Here is a 24,874-nt window from a genome sequence, read left to right as displayed (position 1 = left end):
CGGCGCGGTGGGTTTCACGGGTACGCCAACCGGAACCGTGGGCGGTTTGACCGGCGGCAGTGCGTGCACCGACCACCGCAGAAGAAGATGCGTGGATACGAGCGGCACATCGCGACGTTGTAGTCGAGCACGGACGGGCTGATCGAGTACATTGCGAACACGTTTCGGGCGCAGATGCGGGGGGACTTGCTCGCCAGCAAGTTTGCGGTGTCCGGGGCCGGGCAGGTGTTCCGCGTGCGGCTGAACCGGCGGGGGACGGTGCGGTCGGTGTTCGAGCTGACCAAGCACACGGGGCTGACGGCGGCGATGTCGCCCACGGGCGGGGTGGTGATGACTCGCGTGTACCAGGGCAAGGTGGCCGTGCTGCTGCCCAACGAAAAGAACCCCGGGCGGTGGGTGGTGACGATCGTCAACCCGTTCCGCGGGCCGAAGCGCGGCGGTAACGTGATCACGGTGACCGGGTAGAATCTGCGCGGGCCGCTGACGGCGACGGTGGGCGGGAAGCCGTGCCGCGGGGTGTGAAACTTTAAAAAGGGGCGCAGCTTCACGTGCGTGGCGCCGCCAGGAAAGGGGCGCACGGTGGTGGTCGCCAAGCGGTTTGGCAAGCGCTCGCAGAGCTTCGGGTATGAGTACCTGTACTTGAAGGTGTGAGCGGGGTGCGTGTAGATAGGACGCGGGAAGCGGGAGCGCGGGGGGACCTTTTTGTTGTTGTTGTTGGGGAAGGTCTCTCGGCTGTGGTGATGGCGACATGAAGAATCGACGAGTGTACAGAAAGAGCAGTCCAGCGATGTACTAACTACAGTAAATTTTTAATTTATTTTATCAGTGTTGGGGCGCCACCACTCTCTCCCTCACGCCCCGTGCTGGCGTCACCCTCTGACTCACCGTCCCTGTGGACTTTTGCCCGGGAGGCGTGTGAGCGACGGCGGGTGACGATGCCGGGTGCCGACGCCGGGTGACAGGCGAGCTGCTGCGCCGGCAAAGCTCCTGTTTGTCGCGCGGGGTCTTGCGGGTGGCAGGTGCTCATACGCGGGCGCAGCGGGGCGCGCGGCTTCCACGGGGTCCACCGCCTTCTGAGGCGCCTCTGTCGGGGACGCGAGTGAGGACAGGGCAGGGAGAGAGAGCGAGCGCGTTTTGGGGCGCCTCTCTCCGGGATGCGAGCGAGGACCGGGCATCGAGAGAGAGCGACAAAGACAAAGCAAAGCGTTATGATAAGCCCGCGCCAACGTGCGTCCCCGCCGCGCCGCTATCGCGGCTAAGCGGGCGCGGGCCTCCACGCCAAAGAAAAAAGACCGAAAGAGCCGCGAAAAGGCGCGCCAGCGGCGAGCCAAACAGGGGTGCACGTGTATGCCCATCGCTTACCCATCCTCCCCTCCCGCCGCCGTGGTCGCCGTTTCTGAACACATCCAGAAATTTATGAATTTCCCGCACGGGTGGGGACTATAGTCTCCACCCGTGCGGGAAATTCAAAAATTGAGTACCTGCCATCCATTATCCTACAAGCGGCACGGCAAGCGCTGCGCCGTCCAGCCGACCTTCTCCAACCCGCTGCACTTCCCCCTCGCGGCCAACGCCTGCTCCATCTCGCCTGCCTGGTTCTCCGTCTTCCCGTCGAACCGCTCGCACGCAATCTTCGCTTACTGGCACTCCGACGGCCACAACCTGCGCCACTCTGCCAACCCGCCGCCCTGCTCGGTAACCGCGCCCGCTCCTGCGCCAACCCCGAAGTCGCGTGCCCTCCACGCGACTGCTCTGTTATCCCCTCCGCGTCCTGCCTCGTCCACAGAGACCCCACGTTCCTGTCATCCTTCTTCATCGCCGCCGCCGCCATCGTTGCCCTCCACCACTTGCTCAACACCGTCCCTTGGTGCCGGCACGTCAAGTCTGAGTGATGACACCGCCTATGGACGCGGCGCCAGACGTTGAGGAGGGGAGACGGGCGCGTCTGCGTACTACAGTTGCACTGGCCGTTGCCAATGCTCTGATGGAGACGCTGCCCCGCTGTCAATGTCATCAATTGCGAAAAGTTCCCGTGGATCCCAGCCTCTCCCGAGGGAGCTGGCGGGCATGAGGAGAAATCAGAGTAACATGCTGCGTGTTGAAGCAGTGATTGAGGCCGCAGTCCAATTGGAAACACTCATTCGCCGTAAAGATCCAGCCCGTTCTGCTCTTGCCGAACATGACATAGATTTCATGGCTGAACCTCCGGGCGGACGTATTTGGCTGCCTCCAACTAGGAATACATTCGGTTTCATGTCTAGACCCGTGCTAAACACGAGCTCCAACATTGAGCGCGGGGGTGGCCCAGGCTGCCGTCTTGGACCGTCTCAGTCGATCGTCAACAACTTCTTTAATGTTGGCGCTCCAAGAGGTACGTTCGGAGAATACTTTCATTTTAACGCAGAAGCTCAACGCGGTGATTATTGCAGTTCTGACCTCTTATTTTTATTTGCAAGTGGTTACTTTACAGATCTGCTGGTTATCGACAAGCGCCTAATCTCCCCACCAAACAATGCGCGACAGGCTGGTGGCAAGCAGCAGCTGCAAGTGATGCAGAAAAATCGCGGAAGAGGTCTTATCAGCAGTCGACGCTCGGCAACGCAATCGTAAGCTGCAGAGAAGCAGTTCTCGTCGCAGAGCCAACTGGCATCCCGTGCTTATCCGGCGTTGTACTTACTTTTTTTACAAGACCTCGTACTCAGCGAAGCCTTTGATAGACTACAGTATTTCCGAGAAAAACGGCATGCGAAAATGGGCAACTGCTCATTCAAAGTACAAAGCACTAACTGAAGCCTTTTGCAAACATGTGTTTGAGTTCGGCGATGAACGCCATGGCATCGAGCGTGGACTACAGGAATACGAGAGTGCCGTGATGTCCTTACAAGAAAAAGGCGGGCGCAAGGCTGCTGTCACAAAGTCACGGGCGTACCTCAAGAGTTTGCAAGCTCCGCGTGGCAACGGGAGTAGTATAATCAAGTTTAAGAACAGATCCTAAACATTAGCACTCATCCCTGTCTTAGGGAGATTGAAAGCGGCTTCTATCAAGTGCAATTCTTGCGATGATTAATGGAGGATGAAGCCTCGCGTATCCATTCCACTACACATCCTACCTAACACATTTTTGCGAACGCTTCATGACATCTGTAACTGTCCTGCGATGTGCAAGCACGAGTACAAAAATGATGACAAACCAAACGTGATGCACGTGACCCAGTTGAGGATGAGGAAGCGGTCCACGACGACCGGCAGGCGCATCATGGAGCGCGTCGGGCGGATGATCATGTTGAGCATGAGACAGAGGGCCTTGCCCGGGGCGCTATTCCCCACAATGCTGATTTCGAAATCAGTCGGGGACGTCGACGTCAAACTCGTCGTTACCCAGGCTGCGATGGTGCTTGTTGTAGTGCTGGCGGAAGATCTCGCTGATCGGGACGACCATGGCGACGTTGATGGCGATGGAGAGGCGGTTGTAGACGGGGTTGCGAAACACGAGCATGTGCGTGGCCTCGTACATGAAGCAGAAGACGCAAGCATTGACGTAGGGCCAAATACGGACACTGCACACAATGGCGACGATGAACTGATCGCACGAGAGGTTTGCCAGGGTCATCTGGCAGAGGATGCACCCATACGCATAGAACTGGGTGCGCCAGTGCACATCGTAAAGCTTCCACACGGACGGGTGCTCGCGCAGAATTTTCTCGCGCCGCGACACATGCAGCTGCCAGTACGGCTTCGAGACGTGCTTGGGCGCGGGGGTCGGCGGGGGTGAGACAGCGAGGCGGGAGAAGATGTTGCCATCTGGCATGGTGACGGAGGGGAGGGGTGGGGCAGGAGATCGGCGGGCAGGGGGTGCTGCTTTTTGAGGCGGAGAGGGCGGTGGTGGGAGGGGGGAGGAAGGGTTAGGAGTGGGAATTGGGTGGTGTGACGAGAAGGACGAGTCGAGTGAGGAGCGTGACTGCGTCGGAATTGGGGGGGAAATTCGGGCGCGAATGCGGCGACCTGGCGGGGGGGCGTGTTGCTGTTGCGTGTGTGATGGCGGTGGCGCTACTGGGGAGGCTGCGCGTTGCAAGAACGAGCGGCATGTGGCGGACACGGCGCGCCGGTTGCCGGGCGCGGGTGGCGAACCCTGCCCCTGGGGCAGGGTGGGTTCATCCTCCTTATCTTGGCCTTTGTGAGGGAGCCGGAGCCCCTGAGCGACGGGGTACGACGGCGGGGCAGAGGAAGGCATATGAGAGACATGGAGCGCAGGAATGGGGGTCAAGCGTGACGGCAGGCGGGGCGGAATGGGTACGGTGGAAGTCGGCGAGCGGGGAAGGGGTGCGGCTGAGGCTCGTCGGCAGGCATGAGACCGTGGGGGCGGATATGGGTGGCGGGGGAGGAGACGTGCCACGAGTATGGGTGGTTGTCGCCGCCGAGGACTGGGGCGGAAGCGTTGCGCTGCAGCGGGAGCGGGTGGGCGGGGGCTGGTAGCGGGGGCCGAGGCGCCGCCGACGCGGGCAGACGGCAGCTGGAGATCCATGGGGTCGGGGGCGGAACAGGAGAGACGCAGGACAGGGCGCGAGTGCATGTGGTGGTGGTGAACGTGGTCGGCCGGGTGCGGCGCGAAAGGGGACGGGTCCGGGGAGGGGAGGATTGGCGGAAGAGCGGGGGTGGGCGGTCTCCGTGGCTTTGCAGAGAATGTCGAGGGGGGAGGTTCCATGAATGGGGGACGCATTTAAGGGCGGCGCGGGCGAGTGGGGCGGGGGAGGGAGTTGGTAAGGTGAGGTACAGAGGAAGCGGGAGGGGAGGGACGGAGGGAGGAAGCCGGGAGGGAAGTGGGGGGTCGGTGATCAAAGTCGGATGGTGGTCACTTGTGGTTGATGGTGTTGACATGAAGGATGGAAGCGAGATTTCCCGTAATTTACACAACGCACAACAGCCCCACACCGCCGCATCACCACTGTCACACCACTCGCTCCCCACCACCACTCGCTCCGCACCACAACTCACTTTTCCTTCTTCTCTCCATCTCCCAGTCCCCTCCCCGCCACTCCCGGCCCCTCGCGCGTCACGGCGCGCATCTACACGCCGGCCGGCGGGTGGGGCCTGCAGACGATCGACCCGGACTCCCTCGCGGCGATAGCGCTGCTACGCTTCGCGGACATCGCGTTCTGCGTGTATCCCGGCACGTCGCCGTCGCCGCGCTCTCACGGCCGACCTGGCCCTGCTGGACGCGAACGCGCACCTGACCTTGTTCATGATCGCCGAATCGAGCGCGTTCGCCCACTCATCACGGCCCGCATCGGGCCCGCGTTGTTGCACGAGGTCTACCTCAACGACAAGGACTACGCCGACATTTACCACAGACTGCTCTCCAAGGAGACGGCGTTCCCGCTCAACCGCGTAGTGCTGTTTCTCCAGCGGCGGCGGCTTTGCGCGCAGCTGGCCGCGGGCATCGCGCTCGGCGCGCTGTCGACGCGGCTCGGCGACCGCAGCCGCTTCTTTTGCCAGCACGAGCCGTCCGTGCTGGACGTGATCGCGTTTGGCTTCCTCGTGCCACTGCTGTACATCCCGCTGCAGCACGCAGGTGGCCACAAACGTCGTCTCGTTTGTCAGCCGCGTGCAGCAGCAGTACTTCTGGCGCGACGGCGAGCGCCTCGTCGGCGAGCTGGACGGCGATAGCGTGCTCGAGGTGCGGTGAAAACATGTCGAGGACGAGGCGTGGGACATCGCGCCTGACGAGTCGGGCGCGCGCGACTCTGTCCAAGTGGGCGGAGGAAAGCAAGGCCGAGGACGAAGGGACAAGATGGCACCAGTACTTTGTGTGGGGGTCGATCGGGGTGTTCGCGGTGCACGTCCTGCTCGGCAACGAAATCGAGTTTGACGGCGAATAAAATGAAACCAACAAGACGCCCCCCTCTCGCACGCAGCTCAGCGGATAATGCCCATGTTCGGCATGCGCCGGCCCCTGCGGCTCGCCTCCGTCTTGATCTTCTGCACACGCGCCTTACGACTCGCAATGTAATGAATCTTATCATCGATCTCATCCACCAGCTCCGTCGACCGCTGCGCTCAGCCCTTGAGCACGGTGATCATATCGGCGATCCCCCGCGGCGGCAGCACATCTCTCCAGACGGCGCTGACAATCTAGACGCAGCTCTCCCTCTGATCCATCCTAGCCCTGACCAGGCCGGAGTACACGACGTGCAGCACGACGTCCTCGACCTGTCGCACGGTCACGGTCTCCACGGCTAGGCGTGTCATGAGGTGCGCGTAATCCAGGTCTTTGTTGCCGTCCGCTAGGGACACGAGCGTGAGTATGACGTAATGGACACTCTGGTCAATTCAATGATGATCTGTTTGGTCCAATTTTAATTACAAAGCAACGTCTCCCCTCAACTCCGCATGTGATCTCCCCACACAGTACTCTCGTATTCCGTCCCCACTCTCGCGACTGCCGGTACAGGACTCGCAGCCCATTCGTTAGTCTCGCGAGCCACACTCGCTGACGCCCGCACCGTCGGGAATCCCATTGGCCTCGACCCCGCACAGGAGAACCCGCCGCTCTGCCCAATCCGATGCGCGGCATTAGCTCTGGCAGTGGCACTCAGGGACCCCGCGGGGGCCAGCGTGGTCGATCGGGTCACCAGCCCGACAGGGCCGAGCTAGACGCAGCACTCGCCGCCGGACAAGCAAAGCTCCGTCAACTGCTCGCCGACTCTTCCATGGCGCGGTACAAAACCACGATCAAAGCCTTCCGCAATGCCATGCAGGAGGTGGAAGCGCCGATCGACGACCCGCTCATATCTTTTCACCCTGTCAGAAAGAGGAGCAGAGAGCAGTCGCCAGTCGGCGTGGCAATTGCGTTCGTAATGAGCCGCTGTGGATTCGTCGTCCACGAGAGATTTGGCAACAACAAGGTCAAGTCTACTGGCGCCGCTATAATTAGCGCCGTGACAGCAGAGTTCAACCTTCTCGACTGCGCTGAGTGCAGCCCGGGGTTCGAGTGCCGTCATATACAGGGCGACTACGTTGAGCTCGGCGAGGGACGCTTTCGAGGCAACCCTAGCCGTGCTGCACAGCTAAAAAAGGTCGTCAAGCGTCTAGAGAATGATCAAACAAGAGCGAAGGTCAATATCACCGAGCGTGCCCTCGCCGAGGCGCACGAAGACGTCCATAGTTTGTACAATATGTATATAAAGGACGTCAGCATTCGTGTTTTGAGAGGCGTGCTACCAACTAAGGCAGATTTATTTGACTTCAAGGCGTTTGAAGCCTGCACGCTTAACGTTATGCAATGGGGAAGCGTTGTGCGAGCGGAAGAGATTCTGAACCTTGATTTAGAAGACCTTGTCTTCCCTGGTTCTGCTCTCGACTCACCAAAATTCGGTGTGTTGCCCTTCACAAAAACGGGTAATGGTACAAGGTACTACAAGTTCTCCAGGGGCGTACATGTGTCTATATGTCCTCTGCATCCCTTGCATCGGTGTCTTGCTGTGTTAATGGTGCACAAGATTGGAAGGGGTCCCCTGTTTCCTGCATTTCAAGGCGGCGCTTTGCGTGAAGGAGTGCATGTTCCATTCTACTTATAGAGAGACTCTATCCTACATGAGCAATAGAATTGGAACAGCGGGTCGGTTAACAGAGCATTCAGCCCGTCGCGGAGGCGCCCAGTACCATCACTACGTTCTTGGGTGGGGCCTGCAGGACATCATGATGCAGATTGGATGGACAGGCCTTCAAGAGATGATCAAATATCTTGGTATCGACGAAAAGATTAATGAGAATCCATACGACAAGCTGGGTTTTACTTGCATTTGATACTTAGTTTTACAATACATAAAGTGAGTAAGTGGTGAGGTATTTGAATTGGCACATCAATACTGTACTGATGTGAAATAATCTCGTTAGCACTCGATTGAGTAACGAGATTAGCGGCTACCGTGTCTATTATACTGATGTGTATTTTATAGTGATTTACATCTCTGAATTGGGTGGTGCAGAATCAGTCCCTGTCAAGTTGTCGTTCTGCATCACCGCTCAGCACATACTGACCTTGAGTTTTGACAGGTTTATTAAGTCCTTAGTATGTACTTAAATGCTTCTATCCGAATAAACTACGAGTGTGGAAGAAGACACTCTCATCTTACTGTTCAATTCCACTTTCAACAAGCACCCTGTTCAAACCCACGACCAAAGGGTTATAGGCCCAGCCCACGCTCGTTGTTGAAACTATCCGCTACCTGCCCTTCATTTTCCTTTGCATCTAATTTCTCTTCCCCCCTTTCCCTTGTCATTGTTCGACTGTTACGTGAGGACTACAATCACGTGGGTCATCAGCTCCGTGCTCATATCGTCGTGTTTCGATCCTTTTCCAGAAGTAATGGAGGACAGCAAAAATGTCTACAGGTATTTCGGAAAGCCTGGTGAAGACTTTCACCTCTGGCAAGCGCGAACGGAGGCAGCCCTCCAAGCGAAATAGGTACTGTATGTTGTAGAATCTGACATTCTGGGCACTGCAAAAGATGGAAATCTGACCGAGGGGCAGAGAAAAGACACAGCCATTGCGCGTGCTGTACTGATTCAAGGAATGGGAGATCGACCGCTGAGGCTCTGCCTGAGCGCTAAGGGAAATCCGTATCGAATGTGGGTTCGCCTTTGGGAGAGATACGCAGTATCTAACACTGCGACAAAGGTACAAATGCAGTCCAAGTTGGCTCGTATGAGCTACACGGGGCAACCCATGCAGGACTACATTGATGCATTTGAAGAAATCTTCAACCGCCTCGCGGCAATGAAGAGTGAGGTAGCTGAAGACTTCCAGGTGGCAATGGTGCTTGCATCATTTGGTGACAAGAACAAGTCGTCCTTTGGTCATGTCCTTGCGGCATTGCAAACGATCCAAGAAAAGCTGGATTGGTAAACAGTCACGGCCAGCCTGCTTCAGGAATACGAAGAACAGCTCCGTCGTTCAGGAAGTTCGAAAGGAAAGAAGACTACGGATGAGGGACAAGCGCTCACAGCAGGAAGGGGAGCGCGTCATCTTTTCCATCGTAGAAGGAAGTACTCACAGAACAGAACTGAGAAGCGACGCTGCTATGAATGCTGGAAGATCGGGCATTTGGCGAAAGACTGTCATCTGAAGGACAGTAGGAATCTTTTCGTACAAAGGCAGGTGGCCTTTGCTGATGAGCTCGGCAGACACTCGGAGACAGGCGTGGGATCCGCGCAGCAGGCAAGGCTTCTGATTGCCCGCAAAGAAGATGGAGGGCACGTTCAGAGGAGTGCACCTGACCCCCATGTCATAGAAAATGATGCAGGCTCAAAGGAAACTGGCTCTGTGGAAGTTAGAGCTCATGCAGAAGTTTCCACAGTAGTCGACGCACCCTTTCGACACTGTTCATCGCTAAAATTCTCTGCGCAAACAGCGAAGAAATTCAGCCCAAGAATGAACCCCAGAAACGACCAGCGAGATGTATTTCTTCTTGACTCGGGTGCATCAGACCACATGGTTCTGCGTAAGGACTTGCTGCGCGGATGTGAAAAGATCGCTCCTATAGACATCGTATTGGGAGATGCAAAAAGGGTCTTTGCTACCCATCGCAGTTCATTGGTACTGAAGACGAGACTCAGTTTTGGAAATGATTACTATGAACGTTTAGTTGGCCTGGATGACGTTCTGTATGTCCCTTCCTTGCATACAAATCTTATTTCCAGCTCAAAACTGTGTGACAATGGATATAGAGTTAACTTCGGCCGGTACATGTGCAATGGCATATTGGATGGCACGATGCAGTTTCAAGGACGCGAATATCAGGGAATCTACCAAATTATCGGACAGCCGATCTTGCCAGGAATTCAGTCGGCTTTGGTTGCCACTTCGTACTGGTCGCAGGAAAATGATGACGGTGATAACGATCCACCGGGTCTGGGTGGGGCACCTAGTTCCAGCTGCTATTCAGTTATGAAACGATGGCACGCACGTCTTGGACATGCTAACACAGAGAGCATCAAGAAGTTGATTCGATTGGATGCAGTCACCGGAATGAGCGCAAGGCCGAACCACGGCCGCCGAGGAGATTGCGACAGTTGTGTGAAAGGAAAACAGGCAAGAGAGACACTGAGAACGAACTATTCAAGGTCTCAGGAACCTGGTGCAGTGATACACACGGATGTGTGTGGCCCAATGTCTGTATCTTCCTTTTCTGGTTGCAATTATTACTGTCATTCATTGATGAGTACACGGGATACATTAGCATTTTCCCAATCATGCGCAAGAGCGATGTACTCGACAAGTTCAAGCTTTTTCACCCGTGGATGGAGCGTAAGTTCAAATGCACTTTGAGACGAGTGCACAGTGATCGCGGAGGGGAGTACATTGCACTACGATCTTACCTTGAAGATAAAGGTATCGAACACACCATGTCACCATCCTACTCCCCCAATCAGAACGGCATTGCCGAGCGGGCAAATCGCACAATCGTCGAGTGTGCGAGAACGATGTTAGAACATGCGGGGCTTCCGCGTACGTTCTGGGCAGAGGCGGTGGTCCACGCTTCCAAGATTCGGAATCATTTCCTCGCGCTGCGACAAAATGATGTCACATCCCTAGAGCTCATGACCGTTCAGAAACCAGATGTCAGTTACTTCCGAACTTTTGGATGCCTTGGTTGCCATCACATTCCGAAGGAACTACGCAGCAAACTTGACTCCAAGTCAGAGCTTGGAATTGTTGTGGGCTGTTTTGCAAACAGTCAATATAAGTTATGGATTCCAGCTCGTAACGTTGCAGTACTTTCCAGGGACGTGACCATTGTGGAAGACACGTTTCCGGCTCGGGAATGGAAAGCCCATCCTGAAAACCATGGTTTGCTATTCGATGGTGAAGAAGGGAAACGGAACACGCGGCACCGCTACCTGCCGGTGACATGATGAAGAACCTCCTCAGCGGAAACGACAATGAATCCATCTCTCAGCCGCATATCGAAAAGGAAATTGTTACCCAGCCCGACGACGAGCAACGAGAACTCATGACGTACTTCCCTCCTACTCCTGAAAGTACCACCGACGAACGTAGTACGCCACCTCATGAAGCTCATCATGATGCTCATGACACTCGCGAAGGTTGATACCCCAAGCAGGAACATCATCCTCCCTCCTACTACAAGCCAGGATCAGCAAATGTTGCCAAGACGTTCGCAACCCTGTCCAAGAGGCTTCCAAATCCATCAACTTTAGAGGAAGCACTAGCTCAGCCGGATGGGGAAGACTGGAAGGAAGCTATAGCTTCCGAAATGGAATCAATAGCGGAACACGGAACGTGGGAGGCTGTGTCGCGACCGAGAGGAGCCAAAGTACTGTCGACCAAGTTCGTCTTCCTTCGAAAATACGACGAGTACGGGTCAGTGGTCCGACACAAGGCAAGACTTGTTGTCCGGGGCTTTCAGCAAGGCGATATTGATCAAACGTTTGCTCCAGTGGTAGACTTCATAACTGTTCGTACATGCCTTGCCATTGAAATGAAAAGGGGCTACGTGGTCGAACAGCTTGATATACGAACAGCTTTCTTGCACGGGGTGATTGATGGAGAAGTGTATGTCACCCCACCCAATGGTTTGGACATTTGTCAGCACAACGAAGTTCATAAATTGCATCGGGGACTGTATGGTCTCAAGCAGGCTCCCAGACTGTGGCACGAAAAATGGGATTCAGTGATGGCCGATGTTGGATTTACAAAACTGGTCTGGGACGATTGTGTTTATCGGCGCGGAAATGTCTGGCTACTATTATACGTCGACGACACCATCATGATCGGTGCGAGTGATAAGGCTGTAAGGGACGTCAAGACAGAATTGATGCCTCACTTGGATGTACAGGACCTGGGTACTTTAAAATCCTTTCTTGGCGTGCTCTTCGTTCGTGACGAGTTCGGAGCATGGCTCAGCCAACAACACTACATCTCTCAAGTACTGGAAAGGTTTGGCATGCAGGGATGCAAACCAGTAACCACACCGATGACTACGGCGTTTGTCAACGAAGCCTCCGAGAAAGGTCCACTCTGCGACAAGTCAAAGTATCAGGAGTTACTTGGCTGTCTTCTATTCATCTCGACGAGAACTCGTCCTGACATTTCATTGTCCGTCTCGCTCCTTTGTATATACGCCTCGCAACCGACCACCATACACTGGAGCTATCTAAAAAGGATACTGAGATATCTTAACGGGACCAAGAGATTTGCGTTGAAGATTCACGGACAAGACGAGGCAACACTACTTGCATTTTGCGATGCCAACTGGGCTGGTGATCTCCTAGATCGCAAGTCCACTACTGGGGTGGTACTGCGAGTTGGACTTACGACAGTAGCATGGCGAACACAGAAACAGAAGTCCGTCGCGCTTTCCACAACCGAAGCTGAGTTCATGGCACTCAGCGAAGGACTCAAGCTTGTACTTTGGCTGCGATCTTTGTTAGATGAACTGGACTGCGCACAGATGGACCCAACCGTAATCAAGGAAGACAACCAGGGAGCAGTCACTTGGGGGCAAGAAGGCGTAAGACATGCCAAGCATGTTTCCATCCGGAAGAATTTTGTCAAGAAGAACGTCCAGAAGGGCTCTATTCGGCTCGAGTACTGTGCAACCAACGACATGACCGCTGACGTATTGACCAAGCCGCTTCTGCGTTTGGCATTCGATAAGCATCGCGATCAATTAGGTGTACTTGATCTGTTCGCTCCCGTAGCAAGAGGAAGCTTTGATGTCGGTGCTCCGGTCGCGCACTTCAACGAACACAGCACGTAAAGTGAGTAAGTGGTGAGGTATTTGAATTGGCACATCAATACTGTACTGATGTGAAATAATCTCGTTAGCACTCGATTGAGTAACGAGATTAGCGGCTACCGTGTCTATTATACTGATGTGTATTTTATAGTGATTTACTTGTGTGAACAGAAGACCGATGCCTCCTCGTTTACTCGTCGTCGCTCGCTAGTTATAAGTCTATCCTGAAGGACAGACTGTCCTGTGCGGTCTGAGACTGCAAAATGACTATTGGCGAATGTGATTGTGCGGTCTGACAGTCCCCGGGTTCGCCAATAGGGGTTTCGGGTCGACGAAGCTGAGCTTGTTGAGGAGAGTTTTCGTGCGTTGTGGGCCGAGTGGCTTTGTGAAGTAGTCGGCGATGTTGTCCTCGGAGGGGATGTGTTGGATTTTGATGTTTCCTCGTTGAATGTGGTTGTGTATGAAGTGATGTTTCACATCGATGAACTTTCGACGTTTGGTGGGCGCCGAGTTCTGTGCCACGAGGATTGTTGCTTTGTTGTCTACTAGAAGAGGAGTGGGTTCGTGCTCCGGTTTTTGTGCGTCGGAGAGGAGGCGGCGGAGCCAGTGAGCTTGTTGCGTGGCTGCAGTGGTCATGAGGTATTCCGCCTCACAGGTGGAGTCGGCTACTACGGATTGCCGAGCTGAGGTCCAGCTGATCGGCGCGTCGTGGAACATGTGTACTGCTCCGGTTCGGGATCGGCGTGCGTGGTCGTTGGCGAAATCCGAGTCGCTGTATGTGCGGAGGCTTGGAGAGGCGTTGGGAGCCTTGGCTTTGAACAGTATTACGTGGTGTGCTGTACCGCTGAGGTACCGAAGGAGCCAGTGGAGGTGGTTCTTGTGTGTGCGAGCCGGTTTGTGCATGACTGAGGCTAGCATGCTGACCGCGGGGTGGATATCGGGCCTGGTGCTGTCGGCTAAGTATCTGAGGTCTCCGATGGTTTGGCGGAAGAGAAAGGATTGGTGCTGTTCTAAGAGGGGGTCGTCTTGCGCGTACGTGAAGGTTGCTTTAGGGGGTAGCGGTGTTCGCTTTGGGTTGGACGACACCATGCCTGTTTTTGTAAGGATGGTTTTGGCGACGTTGGGTTGCGAGATGTGTATGGAGCCATCGGTGAGGCGTTGGATGTGCCATTTGAGATACCTGGCAGGGAAGCCGAGACATTTGATGGTGTATTTGGCTGCGAGAGTGGCGTGGAGCTCGTCGTGTAGCTCTTGAGAAGATGCAGCTGAAAGGAAATCGTCCATATTGATGGCGACTAGAATGAGGCCGCGTTTGGATGTTTTGTAGAAGAGGCAGGGGTCTGCCTGAGTGGGCTGGTAACCATGCGCGATTAGGTGCTTGGACAGTCCGTCGTGGTAAATACGTGCTGCTTGAGGTGTGCCGTAGATATTGCGCATGAGTAGACCTGCTTTGCATGGATGTTTGAGCGTGCCGTTGAACCGGGGGTGCTGCTTGATGTATACCGGTTTCGTTTGAGGGAATTTCTCGTGGAGATAGGCGGAGCTGATGTCTAGGTGTTCTAGGGGCCATTTTTGCGTGGCTGCGATGGAGAGGAGTAGACGTACTGTAGTCTTGTCCGCCATGTAGGTGGTGACTTGTTCGGGGTCGTAATGTGTCCCCGGGGTCATGCGGTCGCCGCGTGCTGCGCAGCGCGCCTTGCGGTCGGTTACTGTACCGGTGTGATCCCGAATGTACCTGAATGTCATTGTGAGTGGTATGAGCTTGTCATGTATGGGGATCTGTCGGTCTGGTATCCATTTGATGGTTCCTGTTGCGTCTAGCTTATCGAGCTCTGTGTCGTGTGCATGTTCCCATTCGGCAGCGTCAGGGTAGGTTCTGGCTTCTTGTCTGGTACGGGGGTCGGGTGTGGTGAGTTGTAGTCCGGTTCCGCGTGTTGCTGCTGGTGAAGTGCGGAGGACGGCTGTTGTGGTCACTGTAGGGTCATGTGTTTTTGTGTACGGACGGAAGTCTTGCGTGCGTGTGATGTGGTACTTGCTTGTGTGTGTATCTTGTACTGTGATCGAGTGGGGGCTGTTGGAGTACATGTATCGTCCTGCTCGGCTGCGTGTGTCTAGTTTGCGTTTTGTGCCGTATATAGGTATTGTGCCTAATTGTCCGAAGATGAGGAGCTGCTTCGGCTGTGCTTTCTGTTTGTGCCATAGTGTGTATGGGGCTTGTCCGGTGGCCCAATGAGGTATGATGTTGTATTTATAAGCCGCATCGCGTACTGCGTCCTCCCAATAGGCGTCCGGTAGATTGGCGTGGTGGAGATTGGCTCTGGCGGCGTTCATGAGAGTTTGATTAATTCTCTCGGCAATAGAATTTTCCTGAGGCTGATGCGGGGTATTATTCTCGTACTTGATACCGAGGGAGGCGTAGGTGTGCAGCGCGTGGTTGGATTTAAATTCGCGTGCGTTGTCAGTGCGGTAGGTTCGAGGAAGGCGGTTGCGTTGCTTTAGCAGCGCGAAGAATTGCGGAATGATGATTCCTACTTCGCTTCGGGATTTGAGAAAATACAGCATGACGTATCTGGAAGCGGCATCTATGTACGTTAGGAAATGGTGGTTGCCGTGGTTGGATGGAGGATGGATAGGGCCGCATGTGTCAGAACTTAGAAAGTCGCCCGTGTCATAGTGGTGTTGAGTGGGAGAATGGCGTGCCGGTCGTTGCTTCGCGTGTGCACATGCGGAGCATGACAGTCGGTTTTGGGTGGCGGCGAGAGCGGGTGGAAGGCCGTGTAGCTTCCTCGATTTGGCGATGTCTTGTATTTTGCGTAGAGGGGCATGGTTGAGCTTTAAATGCCAGTGTTGCAAGATCTTGTCTGTGGCCTTACAGGGGATCGGTGGGATGGGGGGTGCCGGTATTGAGCTTACAGGTAATGGTGTAATGGATTTCCTTTTTGTGGTAGTGGGAGGAGGGGCTCGAGTCGCGATGAGGCGCGGATTGGCAGGGGTTTTTGAAGGGGTTTGTGAACTGTGTTTTGACGACGGCGTGGGTGTTTTGGATCTGTGTTTCGGGGCGGGGATCGTGCGTGCGCCCCTTGCCTGTGCGTTCTTTGTTCTCTTCCATGCATACGCGTTGATGGCGGGGTCCCATGGGGCTGTGCCTAGGATAGTTCCACGGGAGCGCTTGTCGAGTATGTATGCAGCGTTAGGCGTGAAGAGGACGTTGTCTCTGGTCTTGGTGATGGATCGCACCGACAGGAGATTGCTTGTTATGTTTGGGGATACAACAGCGGGGATCTTGAGTGCATGTCCCTTATTCGTCTTGATCGTCGTCTGTCCGGCGTGCGTGCATTTAACGATTTGGTTAGTTGCGGTTTTTGTTTTGTGCTGTATGGGTTGTGGTGTCTGTATGGAGGCGAGGTTGGCCATGTGTGTTGGGTGGGCGCCCGAGTCGAGGATGTACGTACAGTAGTCCTGGTGCAGGCTGTGATCGGTTGTGTCGTCCAGCTCCATATCCGAGTCGTTTGTGTAATCGTCTTGACGTTGAGCGCCCCGTGCCGTCTGGTACGGCTTGGTGCGTACGGGTTGACGGGTACGATGGCGGGGGTGTGCTGCGTGATTGCACTCGGCGTCGGTGTGTCGGGGGTGGGAGACGCCTCGTGACATGTGGAATCTGCATGGATTGGATGGTACGGGGAGGTTCCGGCGGTGGAAACGGTTGTAGCGTTGAGGGGCCGAGGCTGGATTTCTGAAAAAATTTGAGCCTCCGGCGTCGCCGTGTATTTGAGAGGTGCGTGGTTGTGACGCTTGCCGGTAGAGGTCCATTCGATTGAACTTGTGCACAAAGTCTTTTGTGTCGTTGGGGTCCAGGGCAATGAGTTGGCTGCCAATGGCGGCCGTGGCGGGGTTGAACCGCAGGCCGTCGATGAGGAACTCTACTGTTGTTTTGGGGTCGGCTATTGCTGGGAACCGTGCTGCGATCATTCTGGTTCTGATGTGCTCATGGGCCTTGATGTACTGATCAAGAGTCATACCGGGCAGAAAGTTTGTCTGCTCGGCTAGCTGCTTTAGATATTTGTGGTCTGAAGCATTGGTTGTGTCCAAGTGAGAAGTGACTGCCTATATGAGATCGTAAGGAGTTAGATCGCTTGTGGGGGTGAGTATGAGGTTGGCTATGTGGGCTGGTATGGACGTGATCAGCTTGCCGAGTAGGTAGTTCTTGTTGCGGTGGAATGTTGCTAGATCGGTGGGGTCTTGTGGGGGAGTGGGGTTGCTGATGATGTGTTCGATGGCGTCGATCGTGTGTGCTGCTGCTCGAGTGGCCACGATCCACGGCCCGTAGTTCGTCGGGTTGAGGCGGGGGATGTCGGGGAGTTTTTCTATGGTGCGTATGTCCTGGTGAGTGTTGTTTGTGATGTGAGATGTAGTGTGATTTGTCGTGTAGTTTGTTGTGTAGTTTGTCGTTTGGTTTGTCGTGTTTTGTGTTGATGTCGTAGGATTTTTCGGTGGAGGGATGTAGGTGAGGGGCTGAGATGGGGTTAGCCTGGGGCTCCTCCGCGTTGGGAGGGATCGGTTTGTTCTTGTCGTGGTGGGTTGCGATCGTGAAGCGGGGAAGGTTGAATTATGCAAGGTAGCAAAAGGTGCCCATAACCTGTGTGAACAGAAGACCGATGCCTCCTCGTTTACTCGTCGTCGCTCGCTAGTTATAAGTCTATCCTGAAGGACAGACTGTCCTGTGCGGTCTGACATTACTTCTCTGAATTGGGTGGTGCAGAATCAGTCCCTGTCAAGTTGTCGTTCTGCATCACCGCTCAGCACATACTGACCTTGAGTTTTGACAGGTTTATTGAGTCCCTTAGTATGTACTTAAATGCTTCTATCCGAATAAACTACGAGTGTGGAAGAAGACACTCTCATCTTACTGTTCAATTCCACTTTCAACAAGCACCCTGTTCAAACCCACGACCAAAGGACCCGCCCTGCCGGTGGCCTCCCGAGACTTTGGAACACGTTCTGGGCAGCAGAACAGACGGTGGAGGTGGTCTTATCCTTTTTTCGCGGAGCGTACATACACCATGGATACCACAAGATGATTTTGGACTGAAAGACCGTCTGCATAGTCTGGGAGCCGCGATGACGGTGCACAGCTGCGATTATAGCACATGCTTTGTGCAGTATTATGCACTGGGGCGCAGCCGATAAAGGATTCACACACACATGAATAAATATGTGCCGGGGAATCCTTGTTTTCTTCGACAGTGCCACTTACTAACTCTCTCTGGGAATGAGTACGGTATGGTATATGGCTGCACTATGAGCCTACGCCGTGATAAACGTGCGCATCCTGCTCTCTTATCCATTCGACATACGCGAAGGATCCGCCTCAACGACAATGCCTTTCAATTCGAGGTCTGAACTTTGTTCAGAATGACCTTAACATGATCTTAAGATGAATGAATACAATCTGTCTCACTGAGAGAGTATGTGCAGTATCAGGGTTTTACGGAACAACCTTGTATCGAAAAACTAAGCCCTCAGCCTAGGATATGACGAGGCGTATGGGACGCACTGTTAAGACGCCCGTGAAACAAACGGAAGCAACCGCAATGAGGACAAGCTAGAATGGGGTTTCTATTTTTGTACTGAAGAAACCCTTCTCAAGGGGAATAGCTATTCAGAACGGTCGTGAAAGATGCAACTGGGAGAAGAAAGCGTCCCCTTTGCAGAGCATTGAGTGGGCGACGCAGGTGTTGAACGGTTGCGAATAATTGAGGAATGAGATCGGCGCCCGTCACGCGATTGGAAAACACAATTATGTATTCGTACAGCATGGTCGTGGCTCTATTGCTCATTTCGTCTTCCGATAGGAAACCAAGACCTCTCCAAACAGGAAAATTCCCCCTTTGACAGGGATAGAGGTTACTTCATCAGAACTGCCTACAGGCATGGTCTCTCCCTTGATATTTAAAGGGATCCCAGCGCGGGGAAGCCGCGCCTCTAAACCAATCTTCCAGCAAGCAAAATCTCTGTGCGAACTAAACATATCCTTCTTCTCTCTGTCAATTCTCTAGCTGTCACATGCCTCAAAACGACCAGCCTTCAGGCCAAGCCTGGGTGTCTCCCAGATATCCAGCATCTATCGATCGCACTGTGCTAACTAAGCAGACTCCTGGTCTGCGGAACTTTGGAAATACATGCTATCTAAATGCTGCGCTTCAATGCATTTTTCACACGCCCGCTCTAGCATCATATCTATACAAGTTTGTTGATCATCAACTCTGCGAATCTGGCAATTCGCGTTCACCCTGCTTGAGATGCGAGCTTGGTCTCCTCGCTAAAAAATTTTTCAAGTCCAAGGAACAGTCAGCTATCCGTCCGCAAGAACTTTTAGTAGCTTTGCATCAATTGAACCCGGACTACACGAAGAGAAATCAGCAAGATGCGAATGAATTTTTAACATTACTCTTTGACAAGATGGCTGAGCGAGAACTTGCTCAGATGCGTGATGCTAATCTTACAGTGATTGATTCTAGGCAAGCCCCGATAGCAAAGATTCTCAATGGGCTCGTTTTGTCCGCAATCACATGCGCGACCTGCTCATCCGTTCACGAAACCGATATTTCATTCTCATCGCTGAGTACATCCATCAATGAAGACCAAACTGTTGCCAATGCGCTCCGAGAACACTTTGCAACGATCCCTCTCCAAAACAAAGTTCATTGCAGCAAGTGCCGAAAGCGTACAACCTCATCGAAACGGGATTACATTAGAACAGCACCAAATGTCTTTCTGCTGAATTTGGCAAGACACGTAAGTGATACTTCGAGCAGCGAAGGATTGATCGACACAAGTTCAACGAAGGAATTCGCAGAAACACTAGATCTCGCCAAGTACATGAAACATGAGGGTAACCCCAACCAACACTTAATGTACACACTCAGAGGTATAATCGTTCATCAAGGAGAAAGCAAGGACGAGGGGCACTACACTGCGTACGTGAAAAGTAAGAATGGGATCTGGTTTCTTAAGGATGATGATGACACGTTAATGATACCCATCAGCCGGTTGCTGAAGCAGAAACCATACATGCTATTTTACAGCAGAGACGAAGGTGCGACAGGAACTATTCGGAACGATGTCGTCATGGAAGACTGTGGCGATGAAGAATTATCATCGCAAGCCCCAAAAAGGAATACTCGCGCAGAGTCTGGGTCTATTCTTCCAAATGTCGGTGAGGAAAGGCCTACTAAAATAGCAAGAACCAGTCCAGAGATGAGTGGCGACCTCGACTTCTACCAGAAAGGCTGCGGTATAAGAAAGAACACAGCGCACAGAGCAAATATGGATGGCCAGTCCTCTCCCAGAAAACCTCTCGAGTACGAAGAATACATGCAAAAAGTCAGAACTCAAGCGAACCCTGTAGCCGAAAATGCGCTCATCATCCCACCAGAAACTACCTGGCGATATCCACGCACCTTTTCGCCCCATCCCGACAGTGCCCAAGAGATTCTGGATGTACCTGGGCCAAACGAGATCATTCGGTATGTGGACCAGTTGCCAATGACTGCGAAGCCTCTGGTCACGCTTGAAGCAGGAGAAAGGCCACGATATCTTTCTAGCCTCGACCAACGTGCAATATCGGATGAAGCCCAGAAGTTTGTGGCCAATTCTATGATTCTGAGAAAGTTGGATGAAAAGAAAAGGCCCATGGCTCACAGGTCCATCATTAACCCGAAGAAAGTCTACTGGAAGCCAAATATCAGTTCCTACTCGATGAAGAAGTATAAGGACGTGTATGAAGGGCTCGTTGAGGACGAGACAGAAAACATTTTCGCTTCGCCCTTCAGTAACACAAAAATCTATTGCGCGTACGAATAAACCAGGTCTTGCTTCCTCCTAATAAAATAAGAGAACCATCTTCGCCCCCAACTCTCCGATTGTAGATGACGTTCTGCACACACTGCACGAACTGTCAATACAGTTCGATTAATTCATTTTGGTCTTTCCTTGTGTGTCGGCAGGCCAAAATCCATCACCAGCAGAGTCGGCCATTCGAAAGAAAGAATTGTGTGTACATGGAGTCAAGCTCCTTCTCGTAGTGTGGCGTGCCTACAATCAAAACCAGCATGCCTAAACTCAAAAATACGGGCCCTTAGCTTCAGTATTCAACACAACTCTGCTGAAATCAACTATACGCCTCAAAGGATCGAGCAAATCCGTCTCCTTCACAAGAACTGTGATTGAGTACAAGCTGTAACTGAAATTACTGCGGCAAGATTCAATCGATTCCTTCGGGAGGGGCGCTGCTCAGCCAATTTTCTCTGACCAGTTTAAGCCCCAGCGAGTGACAAAATATTTTCTAAAGGGCCGTTGTACCGGATTAGAGTTGTTGCAATTGAAACTCAGTTTAGTTCTAAAGGAGCAAGATATCTGCAGCTGCGATTTTTGCCATCCAGTGTAGCAATCATATCGAAGAACGTTTTACTTTCGTGGACATGGACAAACGGGATGCGAATGACGGCAAAAAGACGCTCCAAACACCAGAAATAATGGAGCACGTCGGAAACCGAAGCAAGGTAGGAGGGGACCAAAGAACGATGTGCACCCCAAGGCTCCCGAAAAGATATCCATGAAATGGCCAACCACTATGCAGTGGTAGAAATCGCTGTTGTTGCATCTCGTCATCACTAGCTAGAACTTCCCTATTTCAAGAAATAATGGCCTCTTTGCGGCGTGAAAGGGCTTACGAGACCCTCGCTGAATGGCTTTTAGAAGGATTGGCATATGGGAATGTCGTGCTTCCAACTCGACCCTCGACGTGCCTCAATACGGTAGGTTCCACCGAGTTGATGTACGAAAAATGGGGACTTAAAAAGAATTTCATATTAAGAGACGGAACTCTAGCTAGATAGGGATCAATCCAAGGCTTCAGAAAAGGTTTCAATGAAGATCTCAGACCATAGCTCTTCCAACGAAAAATATGATTCAAATGAGCACACCAGTGTCAGCTCTTCACACGAGCATGAAGACGAGCTTCAGGCCAAGCAGCAAAAGGAAGGCTCTCTACAACAAAAAGAAGAACTTCTTTTGATGAGAATGGAGGTGAGTGTGAAGGTAATCGTCCTGGCAACTTTTTCGAAGAGTACCATGATGACGTCGATATGGAAGAAGAAGAGTCTGATGAGAGCCAAAACCAAGACAATGGTCAAGCCCTGTCCCCAAAAGATGTTGCGGGCGAACTTCATGAAATCAGCCTGAAAGAAAAGGAAATTTTAAATAAGAAGGACACCGTGGGAGGTGCGGTTCTCATCAGGGAAATTGAAGCGCTCTCTGGCGACTTCTGTGATATCAATCTTGTGGACATTGACGATGTCAGGGGTGGAAACAAGGGCTGCAGTTGCATCCACGCGAAGCCTCCCGTAGAGAGTAGTTACAAATCGGTAGAATTTGTAAATTTCTTCTGTGCAAGCTTGGAGATTCATTGCAAGCCTTGCAGTCTTGTTCCTAATAGTTTTTATCTGCATGTCGCTGGCACAATAGATACGACAGAACGGAAAAATGAAGACAAGCGAATCAAGTAAAAATTGCGGTACCGTACGTCTCGTTCGCGCATCAACACAATGCGTGACACTAATCACCTCCTACGAAGGACGAAACGTCAAAAAGCCTGGCTGACCGTGCGTTGTCTACCTCTTCCGGTCGATGCCCGCAATGGCAAACCTGATTTCCTTCTCCACGTCAACCATCTTGGGCCTCTCTTGCATCTCGCATACGATCTCGCATCCTCCTTTCCTCTCAACAAAGACCGTCCATTTGCCTGTTCCCCTCTTCAACAACCACCCCCTGCCCGCCATGTTCTTCAAGTAGTAGGCGGCTTCGAAGCCGTCGACAAACTCCCCAAACCCGCCAAGCCTCGCAAACCACCCCACTCTTTCCAAGGCGCAGTTGACCCTGAGCATTCGCTCCGTGCCCCTGATGTTGATTGCCTCAAAGTCAGCGAATCGACGTCCACGCCGGCGTTGAGCAAGACGGTAACGACGCGTCCCCCCAGCTTGTCAACGGGGGCCTTCAAGCCGACCATGACTTCGTCGTCTGTCAAATATTCACCACCTCCTTGCGGATTGATATTGTCACATATCTGGATGTTGGGCCCCACTGGGGTTGGAGAGGAGGCGCCCAGTTCGAGTAGGAGCTTTTCGGCAAAGTTGAGGTTGTTTTCGTAGCGCGAGACAAGAGTGCCGGTGTCTGTTTCGGAGCGGTCCGGAGGGAAGTCGAGGGTGAGGTGGAGGGTCGGCGGGTTGGCGGTGACGAGCGACTCGACTGCGGAGACACTGTGAGAGAGGATTTGGGCGTAGCTTACCGACGGGCCGCGTGGTGTGGCGGTTAGGGGAAGGGAAGTGGAAAGCGTGCAGCGAGCGGGGGAGTGGTGGGGGGGAAGATGAAGGGAAGGGGGGAGGGCGGAAATGAATGACAACATGATGAGGGCAAAAGAGGGAACGGTGGTGGCGATGGAGGTGATGAAGAAGTCGAGCTTATACATAAGAGATGGAGCTGGGCCTTGTTGCTCCCTTGTTTCTTATACACGTGGGTGTGATATTCCGTGCGCACGCGTCGGTGGCCACGAATCTAGATTAATGAATGGCGAGGATTGGAAGATTTAGCAGAGGTGGGGTCAGATATTTCATTTGATGAAAAAAGGGGCGTTCAAGGACGGATTGGGCACTCTCAGACGCGTTACAGGAGGGTATCCCGCCTGATAGAGCAACCGAAATTTTATGAAAGAAACAACTGCAGTTCCCATTACCGAAGGGTACATTCCGTATGGAAGATTATTCCCCCGCCTGGCAATCGCGCTCCAGCACACCTCCTTCTCTCTTGAACATTCGTTGAAGACTACACTTGGGGCGGGTGGCCGAGGCCACCACGCTATTTTGGAATCGACCCAGAGACTGATGCGATGCTACCTCGGCTCAGACGGGTGAGCAGACTATGGATATGCGAGCGAAGAGCATGTGAGCGTGGTCTTCAATGACAGCAACCGCGCAGGTGGTCTGGGGACTAAGGGTGTGAAAGGCATCAGGCATGAAAGTCAATCAAGATCAGGCACAAGGTGGATGTCCACAATGTGTGCGGCTTGGCGGACAGTGCGGCGAAGACAGGTGCGAAGATTGCGGACCTTACCATAGGCAGCGTCTTTAGCAGAGCTAGCACAACAGAGTGCAGCTAGTTCGAGGGCAATGCAGCGGGGGCCAATAGGGGGCTGGTGTGCACGGCCACTGGATGCGTGTGCTGCAGTGGAGAGAACGAGGAGAGAGATAGGCAGGGGTGGAATGCCATTGAGACTTAACGTGTATGAAGTATTATCTCAGGACGTACGGCCTTCTATGTGAGATGTTGGGTCATTCTGGGGGAACGAGGTCGGGCAGTAGACCATATACTGTACAGGAAGCTCGCAAGGGAAGCGGCGTGAGCTGCAAGGCTCATGCGGCGCAGACTGGCGCAAGATCTGCGACACTATTACGTAGCTCAGGTTGCTTGCATGGGCAGTGATAGAGCATATGTGGGTCATCCACAATGGCATCAAGACCTGAAACCATTTTGCAATTCATTTGTAAAAAGACAATTAATCGCAATTGGTACAGTTTTTAGAGCCGTGTAATACCGGACACAGCACGATGTATACAGTACTGAAGACATACGGTATCTGATGGTTTCCTGTAGCGTTGCAGGATAAAGAAGAATTGAAAAGCTATTAATCGAAACTTTATAAAGTCAGTTTGGACAAATGCACTCTCCTGTGTAATAAAATGCATGATGCAACCCTGCTTGGAGAGTTTATATTTGATCCCCCATTTTTTGATGTTGCCTGGGCGACCACCTGGGCGACTACCAGTCATTAATACTGCCTTACCATCCGGACAATCCCTTAGAACCTTATTCGGTGAGTAGGCATCTACTTCAGTACTGTTACCCTTGATTCAGCAGAACTGGACTACGACGGTTAAAAAATAAACACAACTCTGTCAGTCGGGGTTGTTTAACAACAGGTGTTTTTCGGTGTCAATAAGCGATGAGGTATATTTTACCGAAGCATGAATATGCAGTGGAAAATTTTGAACGAACGACAG

The 24,874-nt window shown here is 53.0% G+C and overlaps 3 protein-coding genes across 3 annotated transcripts; all 3 read right to left on the bottom strand.

Moving 5' to 3' along the window:
* Positions 1–881: 881 nt before the first annotated feature.
* Positions 882–1,355, bottom strand: CHC_T00001422001 (hypothetical protein). The gene has a single exon (XM_005711807.1). The coding sequence runs from the start codon at positions 1,353–1,355 to the stop codon at positions 882–884; it is 474 nt and encodes a 157-aa protein (XP_005711864.1).
* Positions 1,356–5,130: 3,775 nt separating this feature from the next.
* CHC_T00001421001 (hypothetical protein) lies at positions 5,131–5,712 on the bottom strand. Its single transcript, XM_005711806.1, has one exon. It carries the CDS (start codon positions 5,710–5,712, stop codon positions 5,131–5,133), a length of 582 nt encoding a protein of 193 aa, XP_005711863.1.
* A 16,893-nt stretch (positions 5,713–22,605) lies between these two features.
* Positions 22,606–23,223, bottom strand: CHC_T00001420001 (hypothetical protein). Its single transcript, XM_005711805.1, has one exon. It carries the CDS (start codon positions 23,221–23,223, stop codon positions 22,606–22,608), a length of 618 nt encoding a protein of 205 aa, XP_005711862.1.
* Between the last annotated feature and the right edge of the window lie 1,651 nt (positions 23,224–24,874).

Source organism: Chondrus crispus, genomic scaffold (assembly GCF_000350225.1).
Source record: "Chondrus crispus Stackhouse genomic scaffold, scaffold_1, whole genome shotgun sequence".
NCBI lineage: Eukaryota > Rhodophyta > Florideophyceae > Gigartinales > Gigartinaceae > Chondrus > Chondrus crispus.
Note: the sequence above shows the minus strand (reverse complement) of the source record. Positions and strands in the feature narration are given on the sequence as shown.

Coding starts and splice junctions, on each gene's coding strand:
- CHC_T00001421001 (XM_005711806.1), bottom strand. CDS start 5,712: ATGTCCCACGCCTCGTCCTCGACATGTTTTCACCGCACCTCGAGCACG.
- CHC_T00001420001 (XM_005711805.1), bottom strand. CDS start 23,223: ATGTTGTCATTCATTTCCGCCCTCCCCCCTTCCCTTCATCTTCCCCCC.
- CHC_T00001422001 (XM_005711807.1), bottom strand. CDS start 1,355: ATGGGCATACACGTGCACCCCTGTTTGGCTCGCCGCTGGCGCGCCTTT.